We start from the raw sequence: 24,572 nt of genomic DNA, 5'->3' as shown, positions 1-24,572 counted from the left end.
ATATGATAGACTGCTAGACAGTGTTAGATTGTTTAGTTGAATTCAAACACCTATAGTATTTAGATGCCAATAGAATATTCACCTCTGACAGGACAAAAAATAAAAAAATTAAAATTAAAATTAAAAAAAAAGGAAAGATCATTTTGTATTTATACATACAAAATAGTTAGGATAAATTTACAGCTACTTTCACTTAACTCAGTGAGAAGAAAGAGGTGTACTAGTAGTGTATGGAAACAATATCCTGTCTGCTTCTTGTACTATGGATAACCACTAAGAAGATACAATGTACAGTGTATTGACTATCAAAACTGTCCCATTCATCAGCTGTGAAACTGTCTCATTCATATTTATTTCTCAATAAAAAATATAAAAAAGGTAATAAATTGAAACAAGAGATGAAAAAAAAATTAAAGTCTCTTCTGTCTGATATCAGTATGAAGAGAATTAACCTGCGTTCTTATGGCTGGTATTTGTGTGGTATCACCTTATTCTAGCCTTTTTCTTTTAATCTATCCAGACCTTCATACTAAGGCCTTATCTTTTTTTTCTAGTCTATCTCTGACCTGTTGTATAACAGTATAGGGCCTGGGAGATAGCTCGGCAGCATTAAGCGCCCACCTGACAAGTGAAAGGTCCTCAGTGCAATCCCTGGTACAAAAAAAAAAAAAAAGTACAGTCACTGCTAACATGTAGCTGTTTACATTTAATTAAAACTAAAAAATTCCAAATTCAGTTCCTAAATATCTCCATAGCTATGCCAGAATACTGGCTACTATTCTGGACAGTGTAAATATAGAATTCTATATAGCATGTCTATACAATATAGTTTTGGTCTCAACCTTTTGCAATTAACATGATGATCACTATGGTTGTATTTAAAAGGACTATCTTGCAAATTTTTTTTTGTTTTTGATTTATGTATCTAGTACAGGGTCTACAGGTCTCACTACACAGATCGGACTCATAGTGATTCTCCTATTTTCAGCCTCCCAAGTGCTAGGAGTACAGGTGCATGCACCAAGCCCAGTCTCAGTCTCCATCTCAGCACACCCCGGGGGCAGGGCAGCACAGTGTGCCAGGGATCAAACCCTGGTCCTGTGTCTGCCTAAACAGGCAGCTTTAATCCGCTGAGCTATCTGGCCAACCCTATTTTGTATTTGTAATACATTTTTTGTTCCCATTTCCTTCTTGTCTTTTGTTAAGACTGAAAATGTTTTACTGTTGCACATTAAGTTAACTCTATTTCTCTGTAGTTGTTTTTTGTTTTTTGTTTTTTGTTTTTTTTTAGGTTGGTTTAGAGCAAAGGTTCTCAACAGGCAACAATTTTGCCCTCTTAGGACATTTGGCAAAGTCTGGAGACATTTTCTGACAATTTGGGAAAGAAAGAGGTGCTACTGGCATCTAGTGGGCAGAAGGCAGAAATGCAGCTAAATTTCCTACAAAGTGCAGGGCAGCTCCTTACAACTAAGAATTACCCAGTCCAAGATGCCAATGGTCAAAATAGCATGCTCTAGGGTTTACTAAATATATCTCTAACTTATCACTATCTTCCTACAAACAATATTGCATCTTTTCATGAAACGTAAAAATCTTATGGCCCAAACAAAAAACTATCAGCCAGACACAGAGGCACATAGCTATAATCCCAACACTTGGGGGCTGAAGCAAGATGGCTGTGAATTTGAGGCCAACTTGGACTACCCAGTGAGTCTTTGTCTCAAAAAACAAAAAAAAAAAAAAAAAAAGTCTTACAACAGATCTGGGCATGGTGGCACACATCTGTAATTCCCTAGCATTTGGGAAGCTGAGGCAGGAGGATTGCTATGCAATCAGGCCAGCCTGGCATACAAAGTGGTTTCAAGGCCAGCTGCATGGTGAAATGTCCTGTCAGAAAAGACCCCCCCCCGGGGTCTTTGGGCTCAGTGGTCTAACGCACCTACTTAGAACAAGCTTAACAAAGCACAGGGACCACGGTTCAATCCCCCAGCACCACATGCCAACCAGCCCCGCCCCCTGGTGGGCTGAGCTGGTCACACACACACACACACATAAATAAATAAAAGAAAATTAAAAAAAGAAAAAAAAGAAAAGACCCCCCCCAAAAAAAATCTTACCATAGTTTTAATTACATTTCTTCCTTCCTAGATTGTTACTGTTGTCACATATTAGTAACTATGCTATTGAGCATCTAGCTAATCTAATGTACCTCTCATTTTTTTCATAGGAGGCAGCTATTCTGTCAAGCACAGTGATACATGCCTATAAACCCAGCACTTGGGGAGGCGACTAAGGCAAGAGGATGCAAGTTCAAGTCAAATCAGGCCAATTTAGCAAGAATTTGTCTCAAAACAAAAAAAAAAAAAAAAAAAAAAAAAAAAAAAAACTAGGGATGCAGCTCAGTGGTAGAGTAGCCCTGAGTTTGACCCTCAATGACACACACAAAAGCAGTAGTCATTCTGTAAGGGTTAACATACAAAAAGTGCTAAGTATAATTTTTCTGTATGTGACAGCTGTTACTTCTCAAAGAGTAATTGTTATAATCATTAATACAAAGATCTGAAATGAAGGAATAAAAAGACATGCCCGAAGAAAAACCTAAGTGACCTGCATCCACGCAAGGTTTAGCATTTCCCACAAATGTTGCTAAGGTAACACTATGACAAAGCAACAATGAGAATGGACTCTACCAGACTGGCCGGCAAATTCTGACTTTAAAGAGAATTTCAAGCATCTTTTGGCTTCTGATATATGATCCCTTTTATTTATCTACATTTAATTGAAGACATCTGTAAGTAGTGCCACACAAAATGCAATTCCAACTCAGAACTGTTAATAAAAATGTCTGTAAGGCAGAGGTCCGATGTTAACCTAGCAAGGGAGTGCACATCAGCAGCTACAGAGCCACACTAAGTTAGGAACAGAATGGAAATATGTTGCCCGACTTGACGAGGTGATAAAAGCTCTCTTCCCATAAAGCTTAATGAGCACTATTAGTCTTCAGCTTACAGGAATGTAAAAGGGTCAGCCCCACAGAGGGAAGAAACTGACTCTCCACACATGGTCCATTCAAATGACAACATATCAAATTACTGATGTAATTACTATAACCTGACAATTTCATTAGATTCATGTGGCAGTTAACTTTAGGGCTTACAACAAAGGAACATGGTTCATTCACCAGAGGTTTTTAGAATAAAGTAAAGTTTAAAGTCTGCTTCATGTTCAACTACAAGACTCAGTTTATTCTATCAGAATCATTTTTTTTTTCAAAATTTGGGAAAGTGTTGGGTACATCCCACATTTGTAATTTCCCTTCTTTAGCTAAACTATAAATTTAATGGCACATCTAAATATTCAAAGACTTCCACTACTCACCTGCCTTAGCTCTTAAGTCCTACGTGTGAACAAAGTATGGAACCCGAGCCCACTGGACACTGAAGGAGAGCTGGGGACAGCTGCCACGCACTAAGCTATCAGGTGGCCCTGTATAACTCCAAGTTAGAGAAATACCAATGGAAAGGATTTGAAGTATTCTCATCCAAAAAAAGAGAACTGCATCCATCATTTTTAAATCATTTCTCTTCTCTATAAACGTCAGTCAAGTAACAAAAAAGATCAACTTAGCCAAGGTAAGATACACCTTCAAATCATTAGAGAAAGCTATCAGAAAATCACAGGAACTATTACTCAATTTTGATCATGACACCTTCCTTATTGTTCACCAAAGATTAAAGCTTCCACACATATACTGGAATATTTAACCAGAATGGTAAGACACAATTTAAAAATAAGATATTTGCTTGAGTAGCAGATATACCTCAAGCCCTATCTACAACTGAGAACATTCAAAAATGAAAAAGCTAAGCTCTCAATCATAAGTAGCTGTAATCTAACTGGAAAGAAATATTACACCTTGACCGCTAATGGTTGAGACCTGCCTAATTATCAATAAATGACGGCTACTTTCAGACTGACCCCACAGACCATTAATTTGTTCATTCATTTGTCCAACAAGTATTTATTAAATCAGTGCCTGCACGGTATTAGTGACTACACTAAGGATGGAAACACAGGGCTGGGGAGATGGCTCAGTGGAATAAGCGCTTCCCTGGCAAGCACAAGGGCCTGAGTTCAATCCCTGGTTCCGCCAAAAACATAAATAAATAATGTAACAGTGGAAGAATGGAAACACAAGGAAACAGTAAAAACAGGGCCATCTCTGAGTTTAGACAGAATTTTATTGGTGAGCTCCACTTAGAAGCATTCTGGAATTGGCTAGTAAATCAAATTGTTACTTGTCCATCAAGTGGAAGACTAGCTCTTTATTGTCACTGACTCCCTATGCAGGGAAGCCAACTTACTCTAATTGCCATTTGCTAAAAATCCTTATTCCTAGTCACACTAAGCTCTTGTTGAAGTTGTCTGACACTGGCAAACACTGATTTCAATAACTATTAATAAAAATACCAATGTTCCTCTATCCACTGTGGGTCTTTTATTCAAAGAGTAAAACGATTTTAATATTTTGTAATTTTTTAAAATTCTTATGTTTTTGGTACAGTGTCTCGCTCTGCAGCTCAGACTCATAGTGATCCTCCTGCTTCAGCTTCCCCAGCACTGGGATTACAGGCGTGCATCACCACACCCAGTCTTGGTGGCAGCACAGCATGCAGTACCAGGGATCAAACCCAGATCCTTGTACTTGAATAGGCAGGCACTTAGACCACTGAGATATCTTCACAGCCCCCCTTTTTTATTTTGTACTAGGAACCAATTCAGAACCTTACATTTGCTAGACAGATGCTTGTGCCACTGAGCTATATCCCCAGCCCTCATAATTTGGTATTGTTTTTGTTTTTTTGCTTTGGTACTGGGGATTGAACTCAGGACCCTGGCTTGTCAGACCAGTGCTTATTCTACTTACTATAATCTCCCTGGCCCCCATATTTTGTAATTGATACTAACATTTTGTATATCTCCTTCCCAACTAATTTATGAGCATTTCAACAGACTTTGAGATTTGTGTGTACAATTTTGCATCCTGCTTTTTATCTCTTAATATAGCAAGACATTTTATACTTATTCACTAATTCATACTCAATAGAACATGCATTTTTTCATGCATTTGTAATTTTCATATAGTATTCTATCATATGTCTTGGTAAGAATTTTTCTGCCCATTTACTACCATTCGACATGTAGGTTGCTTACAATTTTTCACCATTATAAATAATGCTGTAATAAACATTATTTCACAGGGCTGGTGAGATAGCTCAGTGGTCTAAAGTCCTGCTTAGGCAAGCTTAGGCAAAAGTGCAGGGACCACGGTTCAATCCCTGGTACCACAAGCCATGCCAGCCCCATCCCCAGGGCAGGGTGAGCTGGCCACAAAAATAAAAATAAAAATAAATAAATAAACATTGTTTCACAAGTACTGCCGTTGCCTTTGATTATCTCTGAGGTAGTGGTTCTCAGAACAGAATTATTCAGTCATAAGATATGGATATATATAAAGGCTTCAATGTATATGGCCAAACAGCCTGCTTTTATAAAAGATGAAGTTTATAAACACCCCATTTCAGCACATTTTCTCACTTAAAAAAAAAAAAAAAAAACCCTTGATAGGCAATAGATTACATATCACTAGTATTTTAAACTATATTTCTTTGACTACTAATAGATTTAAACTTTTACAACATATTGATTACCTCTTACATTTTATTTCATCAACTACTTGGTAAAATCCAAGCAAATTTTATATAAAAGAAAATAGTATTTTTTATTGACTCTGAAAGGTCATTACATTTTACCAGACTTTCCCCAATTTGCTGTTTAGCTATATTTATTTGCATGTACAAAACTGTATCTTTTATATTCAAATTTTTTTATTCTCTCTTTTGTAAATTTCGGTCTGCTTCTGCGGTTAGAGCAAATTATAAAATATTTATGTAAGTTTTCTCTGGATTGGGTTTCCTTTATGTCTAAAGTTTACTTAAAATTCTATTTTTCAGGTATGTTTCAATGTTTGCTATAAATCACCCCATTTAAGTTTAATAATCATTAAGTATTTTCTCCATTTTTATATTACAAAACAGCAGTTCAGAAGAATTAAGTGGCTTGCACAGGGGCCATCTGAGTTCCTCTCCTTTCCAAGGCCAGAATCCTTCCACTGTTACCATCCGCTTCCCCTGACACAGACCGCGACCACACCCGGGCGCACCAGCCTCTGGGGTTGCGTCTGGTTCTCCCAGTGATCACTCACTCTGGCCAATAATGTTTTCAATAATCAAATACACACAAGGCTATAGCAGAACAAAAAGAAACGCCCATGTGTGGGCAAGTTAAGGGTGAACTCACAGAGGATATACTGCTGGCCTCATCTGAGCTTCCTGGGAATGGGGAAGTGGAGCTTAAAGTGAAATACAGAAGAGATGCAAAAAGAAGAACAAGTGAAAGGGGAGCAAGAAACTGCGAGAACATGTACTATGGGGTCTCCGTGGCACAGTTTACTCTTACTTCTGTGAGGCAGTTTTGTTTGACTCATTTGAGAAGCAGGAATTAGTGCTTGAAGATAAAAAACTGAGGCTCAGGGATGCTGCGATTCACCCCATGTCACAAGAGTAATAAGTGACAACATGCTCTTAAACTCAAGTTTGGTGATAAATCTAAATATCTCTTCAGTTTCCTGCCCTTCTCTGCTTTTTCTTCCCATTCCTGGAAATTAACTACGTGTTCTTCTGCAACCAGAGTTCACGATGACATCTGGTTCTGCAACAGTTGTTCTTTATCTCACAACTTTATTACTCAACTTTTGGTTCAACATTGAAAATAAAGATGAGGATTAAATGGAAAAAGAATGAAGTGCCCAGGGCAGTGCCTGTGTCACAGCAGGAGCTCCTCTCTGATCACTTCACAGGTTTTTAAATGGCCTCTCAAACCAAGTCAAAATTCGGGACGACAACTTTTCCCTGTGATTTCTCCAGCTCTCTTTTAACATGAGGATAATTCATATAGAGTTAAATAAACAAATAAGGGAGTAATAGAAATACAACAACCTTACCTCTGGAAAATTTAAACCAAAAAACGCTTTGTTTATCCCATTGTTGATATTGAAAAATAAGTGTCAGTTCAAAATCAACACTCCAAAATTATCAAATAAGTGTTTAATGAAAGAAACCTACAGTGATGCTTAATCAGTTATTCCAGTATTAAGGTCAGTGAGTAAACCTTACCTCCAAAGGTGAACTGCAAAGGAATCTCGTGAACTGCAGAGTCAAATTGGAATGCAATCAATTTCATCCAGTGAAAGGGAACACAAAGAAAAAAGAAAAAATTATTATACAATTTTCTAGTAAGAGCATCTGAAGTAAACCCAAAAGTTTATAGAAAATGTTTTCACATTGTATAATTTATCAACAGAATGAAGTTTCAACTTAGCCTACCAAAGAAACATGCCTAAATATCTGTACAAAAGCAAATAAAGCATAATTAGTATTAATACAACTAATATGTATATTTTTTAGTTTTGTCTTACAACCTTTGTATCATACAAAAACTCTCTAAAGGAGGAATCATCAATCCTCTTGCCACAGACAGACTGACTTAATAGCAAGTCAAAAAGGATATAAACCATAGGAAGAAAAAAAAAAGGCAGACACAAAAATTAAGACCAAGAGAGGAGCATGAGAGAAAGGGAAGTCCTACCTCTACAACTCGGCCCTTCTATTCTGATGTTAACCCTGATTTGCCATTTCTCTTTTCTCAGTTCCAGACCCCTCTCCTTTCCCCTTTTTCTTTTTCTCTCCCTTTTCCTCATTACCTCCCTTTCTCCTTTAACTTTCTCTTGCTTTCTGTAACAAATATACCTGCTTAAGCAATACTACTCAGCTCTAAACATCATGTGCTATTTGTTTCTCAGCATTTACATAAAGGGGGGGATGAACAGATGACAAAGCAAACCATGGATTAGCTCTGAAATGAGGATCATCACATAACGCCATGTATATATAAGGTGGTAATTCATGATGCTCTCATGGAGTTGTTTCCAGAATTAACATTTCATGTCCTTTGAGATTTACTGTAATAATAAATACCTAAGCCATATAAACTCTTCATCTCACTAATAATTCAACTACAATGAAATGTAATGACATTCCATTACCATTACCAAACACTCTTGAACTTCCTCCCCAAAACCAAGCTGGCTAGTATACACAAGGAATACAAAGAACTTATATTCTCTTTTAGAGACACACACCGAAATATTTATCAGTGAGATTATACAACGCCTAGGATTTCCTTCTAGATTCTAGGGGAAAGGTGGGAGGAAATAACGGGTAGGCACGTACTGAGAACACTGCCCACGAGGCTGAAGCACTGAGAGTAGGTGACAGTACACAAGGGTTCATCACATGAGTATCTCCACTTTGTACTTTAAGTTTTCCATATTTAAAAATATTATCATCAGGTGCATGCTCCCCAAATCTTAGTAAATATGCTCCTAAAATATCACTAGTGCTAGTTAAATACACAAAACCAACTAGTATCATCTACATCCTGAGTAACACAATATTTTAAAATACAGAGACTAAGATTTTTTTTCTTATAAAATGATATGCAATTCTATTATTAAGTATTAAGAGAACTTTCTGAAAGTGCAAGATATACTAAAATACTAAGATTTCATTATACTAAATATGATGCAAGTAATTTTACTGAAATTGGAAAATGCAAACTTTATGGTCCTGAATTGTTCTACAATAGGCTGATAGACAACCAATACCTTTGTTGGGAGTAAAAAGTGGCAGCTCAAATAATAGCCAACAAACGAGAAAAAAAAAAGCATGATTAATTTGTATTTTAAAAATCAGCTATTTGATATCATAGGGTTTCTATGCATTGCCTCCGATAAGTGCACTTAAACTATGCTACATCCATACTTTTGAATTTGTAAGTGATATGCAATTACTGCCAATTGATAGACAAACTAAGACACAAGTTACTTTAGATAACAAAAAAAGAAGCACACAAATACTGTAGGTGTGGTGGGCACATGCCTGGAATCCCAGCACTTGTGAAGCTGAGGCAGGGAAGGCTGCTGTGAGCTTGAGGCCTACCTGGGCTACGCAGGAAGACCTTGTCTCAAAAAATGAAAACATAACAAGGATATCTACACCAAAGAACACCAAAGAGTTATCTCTATTTGTCAAAAGGAAATTCCAAGGCTTGTAACTGCTCATATCAATTACCCAGAATTCTCTTGAATTAACAAAATACTTCTACTGGCCACATTTCCTTGAATGTTCACCTACACCATCGTATTAGGCTTCTTAAAAATTATCAAAGGATGGGTCTTTTTAGGTAGAAGCCAAAAAGTATTTAGAATTTCATAATTATCAATCTAAATCTTAATTCAATTAATTCTAAATTACATAAGTAACATTTTAGATTTCCTTCCCACCCTCCTACAATTTCTGGAGCATATTTACCCTAGTCTAAGTTATTTTCAGGCAATGAAAAACAGTTTTATGTTAAGAATGTTGTAAATGTGCATTTTTTAGAAATTGTTTTGTTTTTTTTTTTAATTTATTTATTTATTGTGTGTGTGTGTGTGTGTGTGTGTGTGTGTGTGTGGGGCCAGCTCAGCCCACCAGGGGGCGGGGCTGGCTGGCATGTGGTGCTGGGGATTAGAACCGCGGTCGCTGTGCTTTTGCTTAGCTTAGCTTGTTCTAAGTAGGTGCTTTAGACCACTGAGCCATCTCACCAGCCCTAGAAATTGTTTTGATTCCACAAAAGAAATATTTTCATTGTTTCACATACTGCAAAAAATGAAGCCTTTGGATCAGGGATATAGCTCAGTGGCAGGGTCCTGACTTTGATTTCTGACAACAACAACAACAAAAAAGAATCCTCCTCTAAAAGTAACCTACAGGGGGCCTAGGCCTAGCTCAGTCCTTTAAGTGGCTGCTTCCACAAAGCTGTCAGCCTCAGGTGGCTGGAGTTCGAACCTCACAACTCTCCCGCTGGCCAAACGTGCCCTGAAGGCATGCGAGGAACAAAACAAAACAAAACAAAAAAAAATCCTAAAAGTAACCTACAGATACAGCTAGTGCTCATTTCAAAAGTTTTTCACCAAGAGAATGAGAATGAAAATTAAATCTGTACTTAACAGAAAGTCAAAACTAGTATTTAAGAAATAAGATCTTATTTATCATACTGATGGGGAATTAGGAGGGATAATACTTCAGGCAATGCTCTGGATTCCTCTTTTTAACAGATATACTGCATACTATTTGTTAGGAATGCAGCTAAAAGGACCAATCGCTTGTTACTACCTCTTCTGATTACCGCTAGACCTTGGATAAAACAGTAGGTTTTGATGCATCTTAAAATATGACAACAAAATCTTATTTACATTTTAATGTACAAATCAACTGTTACAGTTATTATATTAACTTACACTTGAAGATGAGTCAGGTACCAATAACTCCAGAATGTCAGACATTCAAAAATAAGACAAAGCCCCCCCAAAAAATAATGTCAAAATGAGAAAACAAAAAGCTATTTTTTTCCTTTTCAAAATTAGTATGCTTATGTTACACAATAGTCTATAAGCACAGAAGAATCATCAAGCTCCTTTTCCCATGTTCTTCTTGATAGTAACTTTACTAACAATAAATGTAGTGATCTACCTTCCAAGCTAATAATCAATACTTCTGCTGATCCTCCCTTACAGCAGCTCTACTTTCCCATAATGTCCTGTTAAATTATTATATAATCTGCTATTTATTATGCTTATTGTTTAACAACCATCTCTGACGTCCCCACCCATATCCCATAATGTAAGTTTCATAACAACAAAGGATCTTTGTATTATTTATCTATAATTTGTTAACTGTACCAAATGCCATCTCCAACAAAACCTAGCACATAGTAAGTTCTCAATAACAATCTTAACAAACACATTAAGAAACCACAAATTGGGCCAGGAGAAAGCTCAGCAGCATAAGCACCTGCCTGGCAAGGGCAAGGTCCCAACTTCTACCCGTCAAAAAAAAAAAAAAAAAAAGAAACCACTAATTATAAAGGGAACTAATACCAGCCAAATTAACATAACAAGAATTAATGCCAAGAAAAAAAGAGCAACAGGTTATAGCAGTAACTTTACAAAAAGAAGAAATCAAGGCTTCCTTAAATACAACATAAACAAAATACTCTTGAGAAAATTTAAGAGCCATTATCAACAATGTAAGACCTACTCAGCATTCTGTTGGAGAACACACTAAGTAGTGAGAAGACTCATTTTGCATTAGTAGAATGCCCAAAATCTCAGCAGTAAAAACTCTGATGACATGAAAAACCTGCTTATACTGACTTCTCCATTCAGTAACACCCGTTACTGCTCTCCGTTACTCATTCAGGCTCCTCACCTCACCCTGGCAACCCACAAGCCATACTATTTTTTTCTTCAGAGCCGGGAATTGAACTCAGGCCCTTGCACTTGCCAGGCAAGTGTTTATTCTACTGAGCCATCTCCCCAGCCTCCAGTCCATAGTATTTTTAAGAAAAAAACAAGTTTCTAGACATTGCTCTGTCACCAACCACTCATTTCCCGTGAATAAATGCTGTAATTCTCTAAACAAGTTAATCTATATAACCAGATCCTTCTTTCTCTAACGTCATATGATGCTACGATTTTGCAAACTGAGATAAAGCTTAGGAAATTTTTATTTATTTATTTATTTATTTATTTATTTATTTATTATGTACTTGTATTTGGTACAGGGTCTCACTATGCAGCTAGAACTCAGCTAGGACTCGTAGTGATCCTCCTGTTTTCAGCCTCCTCGGCAGTGGGATTATGGGTATGCGCCACCACACCGTCTTGGTCGGCGGCTCAGTGTACCCGAAGGTGGGGAGGAATTTTTAATGGAAAAGAACTCTAAGAAAAATGTTCCTAGCACTACCTTTGACTCCACCTCATTGTTTCTCCCAAAAAGATGACATTATTCTGGAAGTCAGTATCACTTTCTTTGCTCCAATTAATTTAAGCAAATGACTCAAAAGCTTTGGTAACTTAAGTGCTGCTATATTAGTAGCAAATGTCAGTAGAGACTATGAAACAAGACAATACACCAGGGAACCTGGCTCAGAGGCTACTCGTAAAAGTAGCTTTTGATTCAAAGACACAAATAATTGTCTAAATCCTCTCCTCTACTTTATGGATATTTCCCATGGCTCTAAGTTTACTTAAGGGCTAGAGATATAATTCAGCAATGGCACTCTTACTTAGCATATATGAGGCCCTGAGATTATCCCAAGAGCTTCCAAAATTTATATATAAAAGTACTAAATGGTTAGATCCTGCCATCATACATATTGAACTAATTATGCAAAAGTTAATAAAATACTAAATATCTATATGTGATTGTTCTCTGAATAACTGAAAAACAATGTTGATTCTCTGATACAATGAAAATTTTTCAATTACAAGTTTCATGATTTTCACATATATAGAGTAAAAATGATCCATACTTCCCGGGCTGTGAGCACACGAAGCTACACATCCGACACAGGAAGAGAGTGGGCCAAGATGAAAGAACATAGCTCATGCCCTTGATCTCCAACTGGTGCCAGGAGGCCAAAGCCCAGTCCTTTTCTGCCTCCAGAGGTCAAAATGGAACCACCAGAAACATTTGCCTTTCTATCCTGGGTACTGAAATTATATTCACAGCCACTGGGGGTGGGAGGTGCTTCCAGATTTTCCAACGAACAATCTCAAAGGAATATGATGGATCAAGTCTGAATAATGCTGAAGCTGAGCCCTGGGGAGGAGGGAGGAGCTAACGGGAGATGGGGTCATCAGACAACTATCCTAACCCTCTGAAGGCTTCAAATTTGTAATTTTAAAGGGATTTTTTGTAATTAAAGTAAAGAATATGTAATTCAGATTTGCTTCTTAATGCTAGAAATAGACTTAATAATATATAAACTTCTTTATCCAAATAGTCTTCACTTAAAACTTTAGAAACTAACATTAATTTTTTAAAAAGACATCCATCCCAGACCCCTAGAGATGAATGGAGAAATACAAACAGCAAATAAATATATGAAAAAATGTTCAACATGACTGGTCATTTCAAAGATGCAAATTAAAATCAAATAATAAGGGATACTCAATATAATGATTACGTATCTATGGACAAACAGAAAAACTGTCCTGATGCTATTCCACTGAATAAATGTGGACAAGAATGACATTTCTACCAGTTTATTACAGGAGTCTAAGGAACAACATGAACTGAAGCACAGAGCATTTGGGCCAGAAAAGTGGGTCTAGTGCTAGCACAGACCCGTAATGGAGCTCCTGAGGGGGTAGTAATAACCAATTTCTTCATCTGAGAACTGGCCTCCCCACAGGCAAAGCAAGGGACATCACAATCCCTCACGAAAAATTATACTATAAAGCTACTGTTACAAATGTGGCTAGCAAGATAGCTCAGCAAACAAAGTGCCTGCTTTGGCAAGCGCTGGGACCAAGGATCCATATCCAGCACCGGATGCGGCACTGGCCCTGCCCCCAGGGGGCACTGAGCCAGCAACAAAGTCTGGGCAAGGTGGTGCATCCCTGTAATGCCAGCACTAGGGAGGCTGAGAATAGGAGGATCACCACAAATCTGATCTGCGTAGTGAGACCCTGTACCAAACACACAAATGAAAAAGAAAAAGCATAGTATGGGCAAAAAGACCCAAAGATCAGTGCGATAGATCAGAAGATGCAGAAGCAACTCCAGACATACTCTGCCACATTATCTTTGACAAAGGTGCCAAATACATTCACTGGAAGAAAGATAGCCTCAAAAATGGTGCTGGAAAAACTATCTTTGCACATGCTGAAGATTTAAAATTGGACCCATATCTTTTACTGTGCACCAAATTAATCTGAAATGGATCAAAGATCCAAATATTAAAACAAATATTAAATCTGCTAGAAGACAGAATAGTTAAAAGTTTTGAAGACACTAGTGTAGGCAAAGACTTTATGAATAAAACTCCAACTGTATAGGAAGTATCATAAAGAACCAACAACTAGAGTCTCATCTTTTGTGTGTGTGTGTGTGTGTGTGTGTGTGTGTATTTTTAGGGAAGGGTCTACAGGGTGCTCAGGGTCTCACAACTAGATCAGACTTGTAGTGATCCACCTGTTTACAGCCTCCCAAGAGCTGGGATTACAGGTGCACGCCATCACGCGCAGCCTCAATTGCCGTCTCAGAGCGTCCTGAGGGCGGGGCTGGCATGGCAGGCCGGGGGGATCGAACGCCCAGCCCCTGTGCCTGCTTGCAGGTGCTTCAATCCGCTGAGATATTTGGCTAGCCCCTAGAGTCTCATCTTATTAAAAAATTTTTGCACAATAAAGGAAACCACCAACAGAGTATGAAAATGTGGGGAAAAAAATGTTTGCCAGGGGCTGGAGAGATGGCTCAGTGGTCTAAAGCACCTACTTAGAACAAGCTTAGCAAAAGCATCAGGGAGCGGTTCAATCCCCCAGCACCACATGCCAGCCAGCCCTGACCCCTGGTGGGACGAGCTGGCCTCTCTCTCTCTCTCTCTCTCTCTCTCTCTCAAATAAATAAATAAAGAAAGAAAAAAATGTTTGCCAGATGTTTCTCAGTCAAAGGATTACTATCAAGAATGTATAAAGACCTCAAAAATATCAGACCACCCAAATTCAAAGATCTAATCCAAAAACAGGCATCTGAGATGAATGCAAACTTCTCAGATGAAATACACACAGCAAATAAATACATGAAAAAATGTTCAACATGACTGGTCATTTGAGAGATGCAAATTAAAACAACACTGAGATTACATTACACCCTGGAAAGAATGCTATTATTAAGAAGTCAACCAATAAAAAATGCTAATGGAGTTGTGGGGAAAAAGAAACCCTTCTCCAATGTTGGTGGGAGTGTAGGCTGGTACAATCACTGTCAAAATCAATATGAAATTCCTCAAAAAACGAGGATTTGAGGTTCCCTTGTCCCAGCTATTACCCTGCTAAGTATCTTCCGAGAAGAATTAAAAATATCATACCACAGCATTATATGTGCACCCACGTTTATAGGAGCACAATTTGTTTGTTTGTTTGTTTGTTTTTTTAACAAATAATACACTGCATATATTCCTCTTAGTGGTTAATTGCTGTACAAGATGCAGACTTGTGATCCTACTTACAAACACCATTAGAAAAAATCATTCTATTCATTAAGAGAATGCAACTATATATCTATCCTAACCACTTTGAATACACAGATACAAAATGGACATTCATAGTTATACCCCAATTTTTTTAAGTTCCGTTGTTGAATATTATAGGTGTGTAAACTCAGCAAAATATTCTAAAAGAGTCCAGTAGCCCATAATAGCATTGGGTCTTCTGTTTAACTGGCAATGTCAGAAATTGTTGACCTGAGTCCCCCACAGCTCAACATAACAGCATGGCTTTACTTCCTATATTTCATCTTTATACTTTTCTACTGGATGGTTAAGACCAAGGTAAAGCAGGACCTGTGCAACAAGAGTTGTAGCTTTTTGGTCTGAGAAGGTCAGTGAAATGCCCTCAGGATTTATCCTGAGATCCTGTACCTCAGATTGTAGAACCTTTGTCAGTGTCAGCCATGTGGATGAGTCACGGCCAATGCTTGGCCAATGAGGAGCACAATTTGTAATAGCTAGATCTTGGAAACAATCTATATGCCAATCAACTTAGGAATGGTTAAAAGACGTGGTCTTTTTATGCAATGGAGTACTTACTCAGCCATAGAGGAGGATAAACTGGACACTTCTATAAGTAAATGGATGCAATTCAAGACCATACTCATAAATGAAATATACCTGACACAAACATCGAATTGTCTCCCTAGCGTGAGACAATGAAAGATCTTAAGATCTAAAATGCACAACAGATATTGTAAAATGGGAAGAAATTTCAAAAGGAAAGAGAAACTGAGGGAATGGAGAAAAGAAGGGAATAGCAAAAAAGTATTTTAAATAGGCAGGTAGACAGACAGACAGACAGACAGACAGACACACACACACACACACACACACACACATACACACAGAGTTAAAATAGTGATTCTCTTAGTTCATTGGAAAGATTTGTCCTAATGTTGTTTAGACAATTAAATGCTAATATCTTGTACTCTGAGTAACTAATTTATTTCGGGTGGGGCTGGCATGGCATGTGGTGCTGGGGATCAAACTATGGTCCCTGCACTTGCCTAAGCTTACCTAAGCAGGCACTTTAGACCGCTGAGCTATCTCGCCAGCCCTCGGTAATTAATTTAAAAATAACAACATATGAGGTGTTAACTATTTACCTTGTTGTGAAATATGGTTTATATTTTTTCTCCTTAAAAAAAGAGAACTAGTTACCCAAGTGTGTACTGTTTTGGAAATTTCATCTATCTCAATATATATGTAGGACAAAAGATACAGCTCAGTGACAAAGCACCCGCCTGGCAACCAACCACAAGGTTCTGAATTCGATTCTCGTACCAAAAACAAAAACAAAGAAAAACAAACAATCTAAATGCACATGTGTTTTTCTGTATCTATATCATAGTTCAATAAAAGGTTCTCTAATAAACTCATACAAACAAAAAAATGCACACCTCTAAGAACATTCAAGATTAGGAATCTAATTAATAGGAAATAAATCCTAAATAGTAGACACTGAAAAGACAAAAAAAAAAAAAAAAAACCTAGAGAACCTAACAGTAATACTAAAAACACAACATAAACAAAACAGTTCATTCAGTGTGTGAACTTTGACTGGCCCCTATATTTTTTCTTAAAATCTGTTAAAGGTATTTGGGTATATAAGTGGGACATGTGTATGTAAGGCGTATGGTATTAAGAATCTGTGTTAACTGTGCTCACTTCAGCAGCACATATACTAAAACTTTCTGCTAACTTGTATTAGCTAATAGACATCACTGTTATATAGGACAATTATACCTATAAAGAAAAGCATGCTTAACGTTCACAGGTAAATCATTAAATCCACAAGTTATTTTCAAATGGTTCAGGCAAAGAAAGGAAAGGGGGGAAAATCAAATTTGATATAGTTCTTCATAACTGGCAAATTTTGGTGAATGGTATCTGGGTGCTCCATGTATTCTTTCAACTTTTCTGTTCAAAAACTGAAAAGTTTCAAAAGTAAAAAAGATGGAGAAAAATAACAATGTGGAAAAAACTTAAAAGGTGCAAACTGATGTAGAATAGAAAGATCTACAATGGTGTAACAAAATGTAACACACGAATACAATACTAACATCTTAACAGAAAAATGTAAATTAAGTACTAGATACCCGATATTCAAAAATAAATTTTCCTAGGTTTATAATTACATTGTAGGGCCAGCCAAATAGCTCAGCGGACTAAAGTGCCTGCTTAAGTAGATGCAGCAGCTGAAGTTCGATCCCTGACGTGCCATATGGCCCCCTCTTCCCCATGCACACTGAGACGGCAATTGAGACTGGACATGGTGGAGCACGCCTATAATCCCAGCTCTTTGGGAGGCTGAACATAGGCAGATCACAATGAGTCCGATCTACATAGTGAGACCCTGTGGACCCTTACCAAAAAATAAATAAATAATTACATTGTATTCTGTCTCATTTTTGGAAACTCATGCTAAAGAATTTAGATGTCAAATGTCATGATATATAATTAAGCTAAAACGGTTACTAGAAAGAAGGCAAAGTAGGAGGTAGCTAGATAACTCAGTGCACTAACGCGCCTGGCAGGGACCAGGTTCAATTGTGCCCTGCAGGCCCCGCCCCCGGGGCACGTTGAGACTGGGCATGGTGGTGCCTACCTATAATCTCAGCACTGGGGAGGCTGAAAACAGGAGGTGCACTATGAATTCGATCTATGTAGTGAGACCCTGTAGACCCTATACTAAATACATAAAAAGAAAAAAGGTAAAGGAAAGGAAAAAATTAGCAACTGTTAAATCTTAATAGCCAATCTTCAGGTCACTACAGACCATATTTCAAGTAGAAGAGTCTAGAGCGGTCTAGGTTTCAGCCCTCTCTCAGGAAACATGCAACATTAACTCCTGTTTCCACCATACACATTCTATGTCATTTTAAAAAAGCATTTAAACAAACAAACAAACAAAAAACCAATCAAACTAATTCCTCTTCATCTATTGATACCTTTCTTCCAACAAAGTTTCCCATTGAGACAATTATGCAATCTTTTATTCATTTGATAAGCCCAGTCTGGGAAATACATATGCTCAATAAATGCTCTTTTAAGTGATGTGCTATACAAAAATCTCAACATATTTCTCTCCCACTCACTTTGTGTTGAGCTAGTTTTGCTTAGTGGTTGTTTTTTTCCCATTTGATCATCAATTCCTTGAAGACTGACTCTTTAAGTTGTCCTGCGACAAACCATGGGCATGCTGTAAATGTCTGCTGAATTAGGCTGGATGACAAAACTTATATTCTATTCAGCTCCTCAACCAAACACTGCATAGAACTTATCTTGAATTCACAGTCCTTGTTTCTGTTTTCATAAAAGTTCAGCAATACATACTGAAAGGAACATCAGCCCTACTTAAAAGACAAGCAAATCGTATAAAATGCTTTACAGACAACCTTGTCAAGCAGGAAAAAACATTTAACGAACAGTACCTCGGTCTTCCCACATTCATCAGGTGGATCTTGGTGTATGGCCATTTGGTACTTGACATATAAAGAAAAGGACTGGCTGAAGGACGACTTGAACTCTGGGTCCTCAAAGGAGACAGGCACTAACCTCACCTTCAGAGCAAGGAAAATACAAGCAAATGCTATTGAAACACCTCTGTGTACCGACATGCTTCTGAAGGTGAGGCTAGAGTATGATCTCCGCAAATCCACTTCCAAAGCTCAGTGCTGAAATACATCAGGAAAAGAAGAAGTCCTGGAAGAACATATCAGCACGTAGCCTGCGTGCTAACTTCATACTAACACGAAGATAACCTTAACACAAAGGCCAGGAAAGTTTGGTTTTGGGGGGCTTTTTTCGAAGGTGTTTATTTGTTTGCTCGTAATGAATGAATTTATACAGTTTTTTCTCTATTCACCTAGGTGGTTCTGTAGTCAACTCTTACTGGTTAAGACAAATAATCACAGTCATTACTTTTGTAATCTTTACTTATATTAAGCATTTTAGGGTTCTTTTGCCTTCCAGATTTGTCTTGGGTCATTTGATTTATGAAATTAAATGTACATAAGGATGTCTACTAAAACACTCTATTACTGCCTTACTTTTCTACTCCTCAGTTGTGAATAATGTAGTTATGACGAAGACAAAACATACTAAACACATTAAAGTATGCTCATAAAAATATAAATTTTTTCTCATATTTTGATTTAGAGCTCTATTATTCACTTTCAGATAAATTCCTCAGAAATAATGACTTTAAATAAAGATAACTTTACCTGTTCCTTTCCACTTTGAAATTATATGTGATTGGCATTTAACATGGCCCTCATAAAATTTGCACTTTCAGAATGTCCATTAACTCACAGCCCTATCTTTTTGCAGATATGCTGCAGATTTTATATGAATACAATGCACCAAAAATAAATGAAGGTTCCATACAATACAAAATGGACGGGAAAGTTCTGTTTACATAGAAAAATTACAATTGGCCTGCTGACCTGGCTCACAGTTGGTTTATCAGGTGGGTCCTTGTGAATGACCATCTGGTAACGTTTATAGACCTGGTAAGACTCCTGAAATGTGGCTTTGAACTGAGAACTTGGTGGAGATGACCTCACCACCCTCACCTTCAGAAGAAGTTAAAAAACAATGTTCATTAATTCATTCATTTATTCATTCTACAGAATAAACATTAAAGGTAACTACCAATCAAAACCCAAATAGTTTCAACAAATATTAAAGCTATTTTCACAGTAAAAAACAGTTAATGAAAGTAATTTCTGCCACTTAGAAACTTCTCAGGAAGGCAAAGGAGGATCCTCCAAATTTGAAGCCTGCTTCTGATGCCTGGATCATACAGGCCTGCCTACATTATCAACAGACAGGGTACTTCTTGCATTCATCAGATGCTGTCATTTTAGTTTCACAACTCACCATCAGTCAGCGAAGGACTGAAAATGGGACTCTGCCCTTCCTTCACTTTCACCTTAGTAACTTTAAACTTAAAACTTACATATCCTGGGTCATATTATTACATTAAAAAAAAAAAGTGATGCCTTTTCCTTAGAACTGTCATGTAAGGTATTGTCAATTCTCTGAATATTTATTATCATCAAATAAAAGCCTCTTCACAAAATATTTACTTGTTAAAACAAAATATATGTCTCATAATACATGTATTTCCTGAAGGCTTAGAATATAACAATGTTAACGTGTAGTTTATGCATACCATTAACAGGTATTCTTAAATGATATTAAACTATAATCAAAAGTTGACCAGCTACTAATCTGGTACAAAACTATGACAAATCATTATGGCTAATGCTTTAGAAAAGAAATTTGAGTGTTTCCTAAGCTGGCATGGAACTTGCAATTCTCCTGTTTCAGCCTCCCAAATAGCTGTAATTACAGGTATGCATTACCACACCCAGCTGAGAATTTTACATGTGTAAAATTAATATTGAGGCATTTGGATTGATCTAGAAATACAAACAAGTTTCAAAAAAATGAGCTTTAAAAATATTCGTATTATGCCTAAATTTGTTGGGATTAATTCATGGGAAAGAATTTTAGTAATATAATTTAATGATTAGGTAATCTCCAAATGCTAGTTTACATAATGTAATAGCGGTTGCTGCCTTGATCAGTATCAGAATTTCATAATGGATAAAATAGCACTTTACCTACTATGATCCACTCTCTTTTACTAATTTACCTTTTACTATATAAATTTCTAAAATGAAATTTTCAAGACTATTTTTCTTAATTCAGAAGGGGTTTTTTTTTGTTTTTTTGTTTTTTGCTCTGAATGCCTTCAGGGCAAGTTTGGCTGGCTTGAATTGTGGGGAAGAACCACAGCAACCTGAGCCTGACTGCTTTGTTGAAGCAGCCACTTAAAGAACTGAGCTAAGGGGCAGGCCCCCCATTTTTCTTAATTCAATCAAGGGATATAAAAAGCCGGATTATTCTCCTCAATATCAAACATGTTAAAGCTGGAATTATTTTCAGTTTTAATAGTCAGTTACCTAAAGTATTTTGAAGTAACACTTTTAACAATAGCAGTTAACTTAGTAAATACAAATTCTATTAAACTCAATTCCCTTTTGTTATCTAAATTCCAAACATCAACCAATAAATATAACTTCTAAGGAATTAAACAAGGTACCCAATAAAAGACAAATAAAAAAAAAAAAAAACCTTCCAAAGTACCTCTAGTTTGTGTGATGCATTCTCTGGTAACGATTCAAATATTAACTCTTCAAGTGATTTGGGCTGGTTGGATTTAGCCTTTGGTGGGAACGAAGTCAGTGCCTGACCTTGAGCCTGGAAACTCTCAAATTCTCCAGCTGGGTTTTGCTGCATGAGTTTTAACATTTTCCTTTCTTTTCGGATTTCCTTGGCTTTTCGACATGGAGGCTTACTCAAATCAGCCCCTTTGCCTAAAAAGAATTTCCAAACATTAGACCAATCACACTAGGCCCTAGAAATGTTTTTTTCATAAGTCTCAAAGATACTACAAGAAAGTCTAAAGAATCCCAACAGTTAGGTAAACTCTTAGGTAGATGTTCCACATGATCCTGGTACAATCTAAAGCACCTTAGAAGCAGGACTTTCCAAAGAAAGTAAATGGTTACAAAAATATTCCAAGGCAGCTCTTACTGTTGAAAATCTTTTGCTTATAATACCCATTCACTTCTCTGACTCTTCAAGTAGAAAGAACATAATCAAATCAGGTGTCTTCTGCTTCTCTGGAACACATTCTAGGAGCTTTTTTCTTTTTTTTTTTTCTTTTTTTTTTTTTTTCCATAATTTTATTGAGAGACAAATAGCAATGAGACAGTTTCAAATCAAATTGGTAGGACAGTCTCAATAATTAACACATTGCATACTCTCTTCCTAGTGGTTATTTGCTGTACAAAATGCGGACATGATATCCTCTTTACAAATACTATTAGAACAAATCTCTCTATTCATTAAGAGAATGTAACTATATATCTATCCTAACCACTTTGAATACACAGATACAAAATAGACATTCATCTGTATCGCCTTTTTTGTTTAGTTCCATCATTTGAATATTATAGGTGTGTTAACTCAGCAAAATATTCTAAAAGAGTTCAGTAGTCCATAATAGAAGGGGGTGGTGAATGAAGGCAGGAGACAGGAAAGAAATGTTGGGGGACTGTCCTGCTACAAGGTTGTATATGGTTAGATTTCTGGACTTATGTGTAAACATGAGAATTATATAATTCTTTTTTTTTTCAAAGTTTTATTGACAAACAGATAGCAATGAGACAGTTTCAAATCATATCAGAAGGACAGTTTCAACAAATAATGCACTGCATATATTCTTCTTAGTGGTTAATTGCTGTACAAGATGCGGACTTGTGATCCTATTTACAAACACCATTAGAACAAATCATTCTATTCATTAAGAGAATGCAACTATATATCTATCCTAACCTCTTTGAGTACACAGATACAAAATGGACATTCATCGGTATACCCCATTTTTTCTAAGTTCCGTTATTGAATATTATAGGTGTGTAAACTCAGCAAAATATTCTAAAAGAGTCTAGGAGCTTTTTTCTAACAGCACTGGTAACACAGAGAAATGCTCAGGAACCAATGAGTAACAGACTGGCAAATTTTTCAAATGAAAAACATCCTTGCTAAGTTAACACATTTTTGTCTTTCTATAGGTATTATTCACTTCAATCACTCTAACTTCAATTTAGTACAGGGTCTACAGGGTCTCACTGCACAGCTCGGACGTGTAGTGATCCTGTTTTCCAGCCTTGTACAGGCATGCATCACCAAGTCCAGTCTCAATCATCTCAGCACGCCCTGGGGGGTGGCGCTGGCATGGCAGGCCAGGAATCTAACTCCCCTGCATCTGCCTAAAAAGGCACTTTAATCAGCTGAGCTATCTGGCCGGCCCTAGTAAAAACAGTTTTTAAGCTACTAAGTCAAGAGTTTATTCTGAGAAAAACTGTTAAGTGATAAAGGCAAAAAATGGTAAACACAAATGAAGACCTCAAAATAATCTATCCAACTTTAGAACAGCTAAAAAACAGAATATATCTACATCCATTTTAATGTTTCAGATATTTTAGAGGATTTCTCATTATACAATGTTTTAAAAACTGGTTATGTACACATACATTAAAAATATTTAGAAAAAATGTTGAAAAAGTATGACAACATGTTAACAGTTGTTTTCCTTGGGCTTTAAAATAGATTTCTGTGGTTTTCTCCCTTCTCAAAAATTTCTATAATAATAATTACACTTACAATTTTTAATAAGCTATTAGTAAACCACAGAAATCAGCAATTTTTTAAAATCCAAAAACACAGGGGAGAAGAATGGGGGGAAAAAAGAAGAAAGATTTACCAGGTAGAGGTATAAAATCCCAGTGATGAATATTATCACTATGGACCTCTAAAATGTATCAATAACATTTTTTTAAAAAGATCCAAAAATACAATATTCACAAACCATACCACAAATGATCAATAAGAAAGTTTCTAAGACTAGCAAATTCAGTTTTTATAGAGGACCTAGATTGGCTGAGGGATGTTCTACAGACCAGCTGATCAAAAGAAGTTCACACACTATCAGCCATTCTTACAATTTCATTAACATATTTTCTAAGTAAAAGCAGAGTTCATTAATTGAAGAAAACCTTGAATAAACCAATAACCCAAGTAACGAAAGACTTATTCTTTAATTGACCATTAACCTTAATGTCTTATAGAATTGATTGTCTTGGGTCAGAGACTGTCTTTTCTCAAAGCTCTTGAAAGGGACACAATTTAACAGCACACACTCTTAACACAAGCTGCCTGAGCTTATGGGCTTGCTCCACCACTGGGCCCGATGGCCTTGATCAAGGTTCCCTGTCTACACAAAATAATAATCAGTTTTACCTATGGAGTTCCTGTGAGATATAAGTGAGTTAATGCACATGTACCTCATTAAACAGTATCATCCCATTCTATCAGGTTTGCCTCTATTATCTATATCTGCATCACCACACCTAAAATGAATGTTTACTTATTTCAAAACTAGTAATAAGAAAAACTCCTTCATTTTCTAATAGTTATGGAAAATTGTATTCCTTATCAAAACTTTAAAATTATGAAAAAAATGCAAACTCTGTAATAAAGTTAGAGACACAAATTTTCAGTATTTTTATGAGATGTCATCAGTTGCACAATATAATTTATTCACTGGACAGCAGAAAAGTATAAAAACAAAATATAAGAAGTAAAGCCATGCTGTTATGTTGAGCTGTAGGGGACTCAGGTCAACAATTTCTGACATTGCCAGTCAAGCAGAA

The 24,572-nt window shown here is 36.7% G+C and overlaps 1 protein-coding gene across 7 annotated transcripts in view; it reads right to left on the bottom strand.

Annotated features, from left to right (window-relative positions):
• Ate1 (arginyltransferase 1) overlaps window positions 1-24,572 on the bottom strand; it is a 217,264-nt gene that overhangs the window by 171,784 nt on the left and 20,908 nt on the right. For 2 of the 7 annotated variants that reach the window (XM_023708959.1, XM_023708958.1), the window contains exons 6-9: window positions 21,439-21,668; window positions 19,728-19,856; window positions 18,714-18,842; window positions 7,236-7,268 (exon numbers count right to left, since the gene is read on the bottom strand). In XM_023708959.1, the coding sequence (XP_023564727.1) occupies window positions 7,236-7,268; window positions 18,714-18,842; window positions 19,728-19,856; window positions 21,439-21,668 (521 nt within the window). The remainder of the gene's footprint in view (window positions 1-7,235; window positions 7,269-18,713; window positions 18,843-19,727; window positions 19,857-21,438; window positions 21,669-24,572) is intronic. The other 5 variants (XM_023708962.1, XM_004625609.3, XM_023708961.1 and 2 more) reach the window with 3 other exon arrangements.

The sequence above is a fragment of the Octodon degus genome, unplaced genomic scaffold (genome assembly GCF_000260255.1).
Source record: "Octodon degus isolate 3935 unplaced genomic scaffold, OctDeg1.0 scaffold00010, whole genome shotgun sequence".
Lineage (NCBI taxonomy): Eukaryota > Metazoa > Chordata > Mammalia > Rodentia > Octodontidae > Octodon > Octodon degus.
This window is presented reverse-complemented; position numbering and strand designations above follow the sequence as displayed.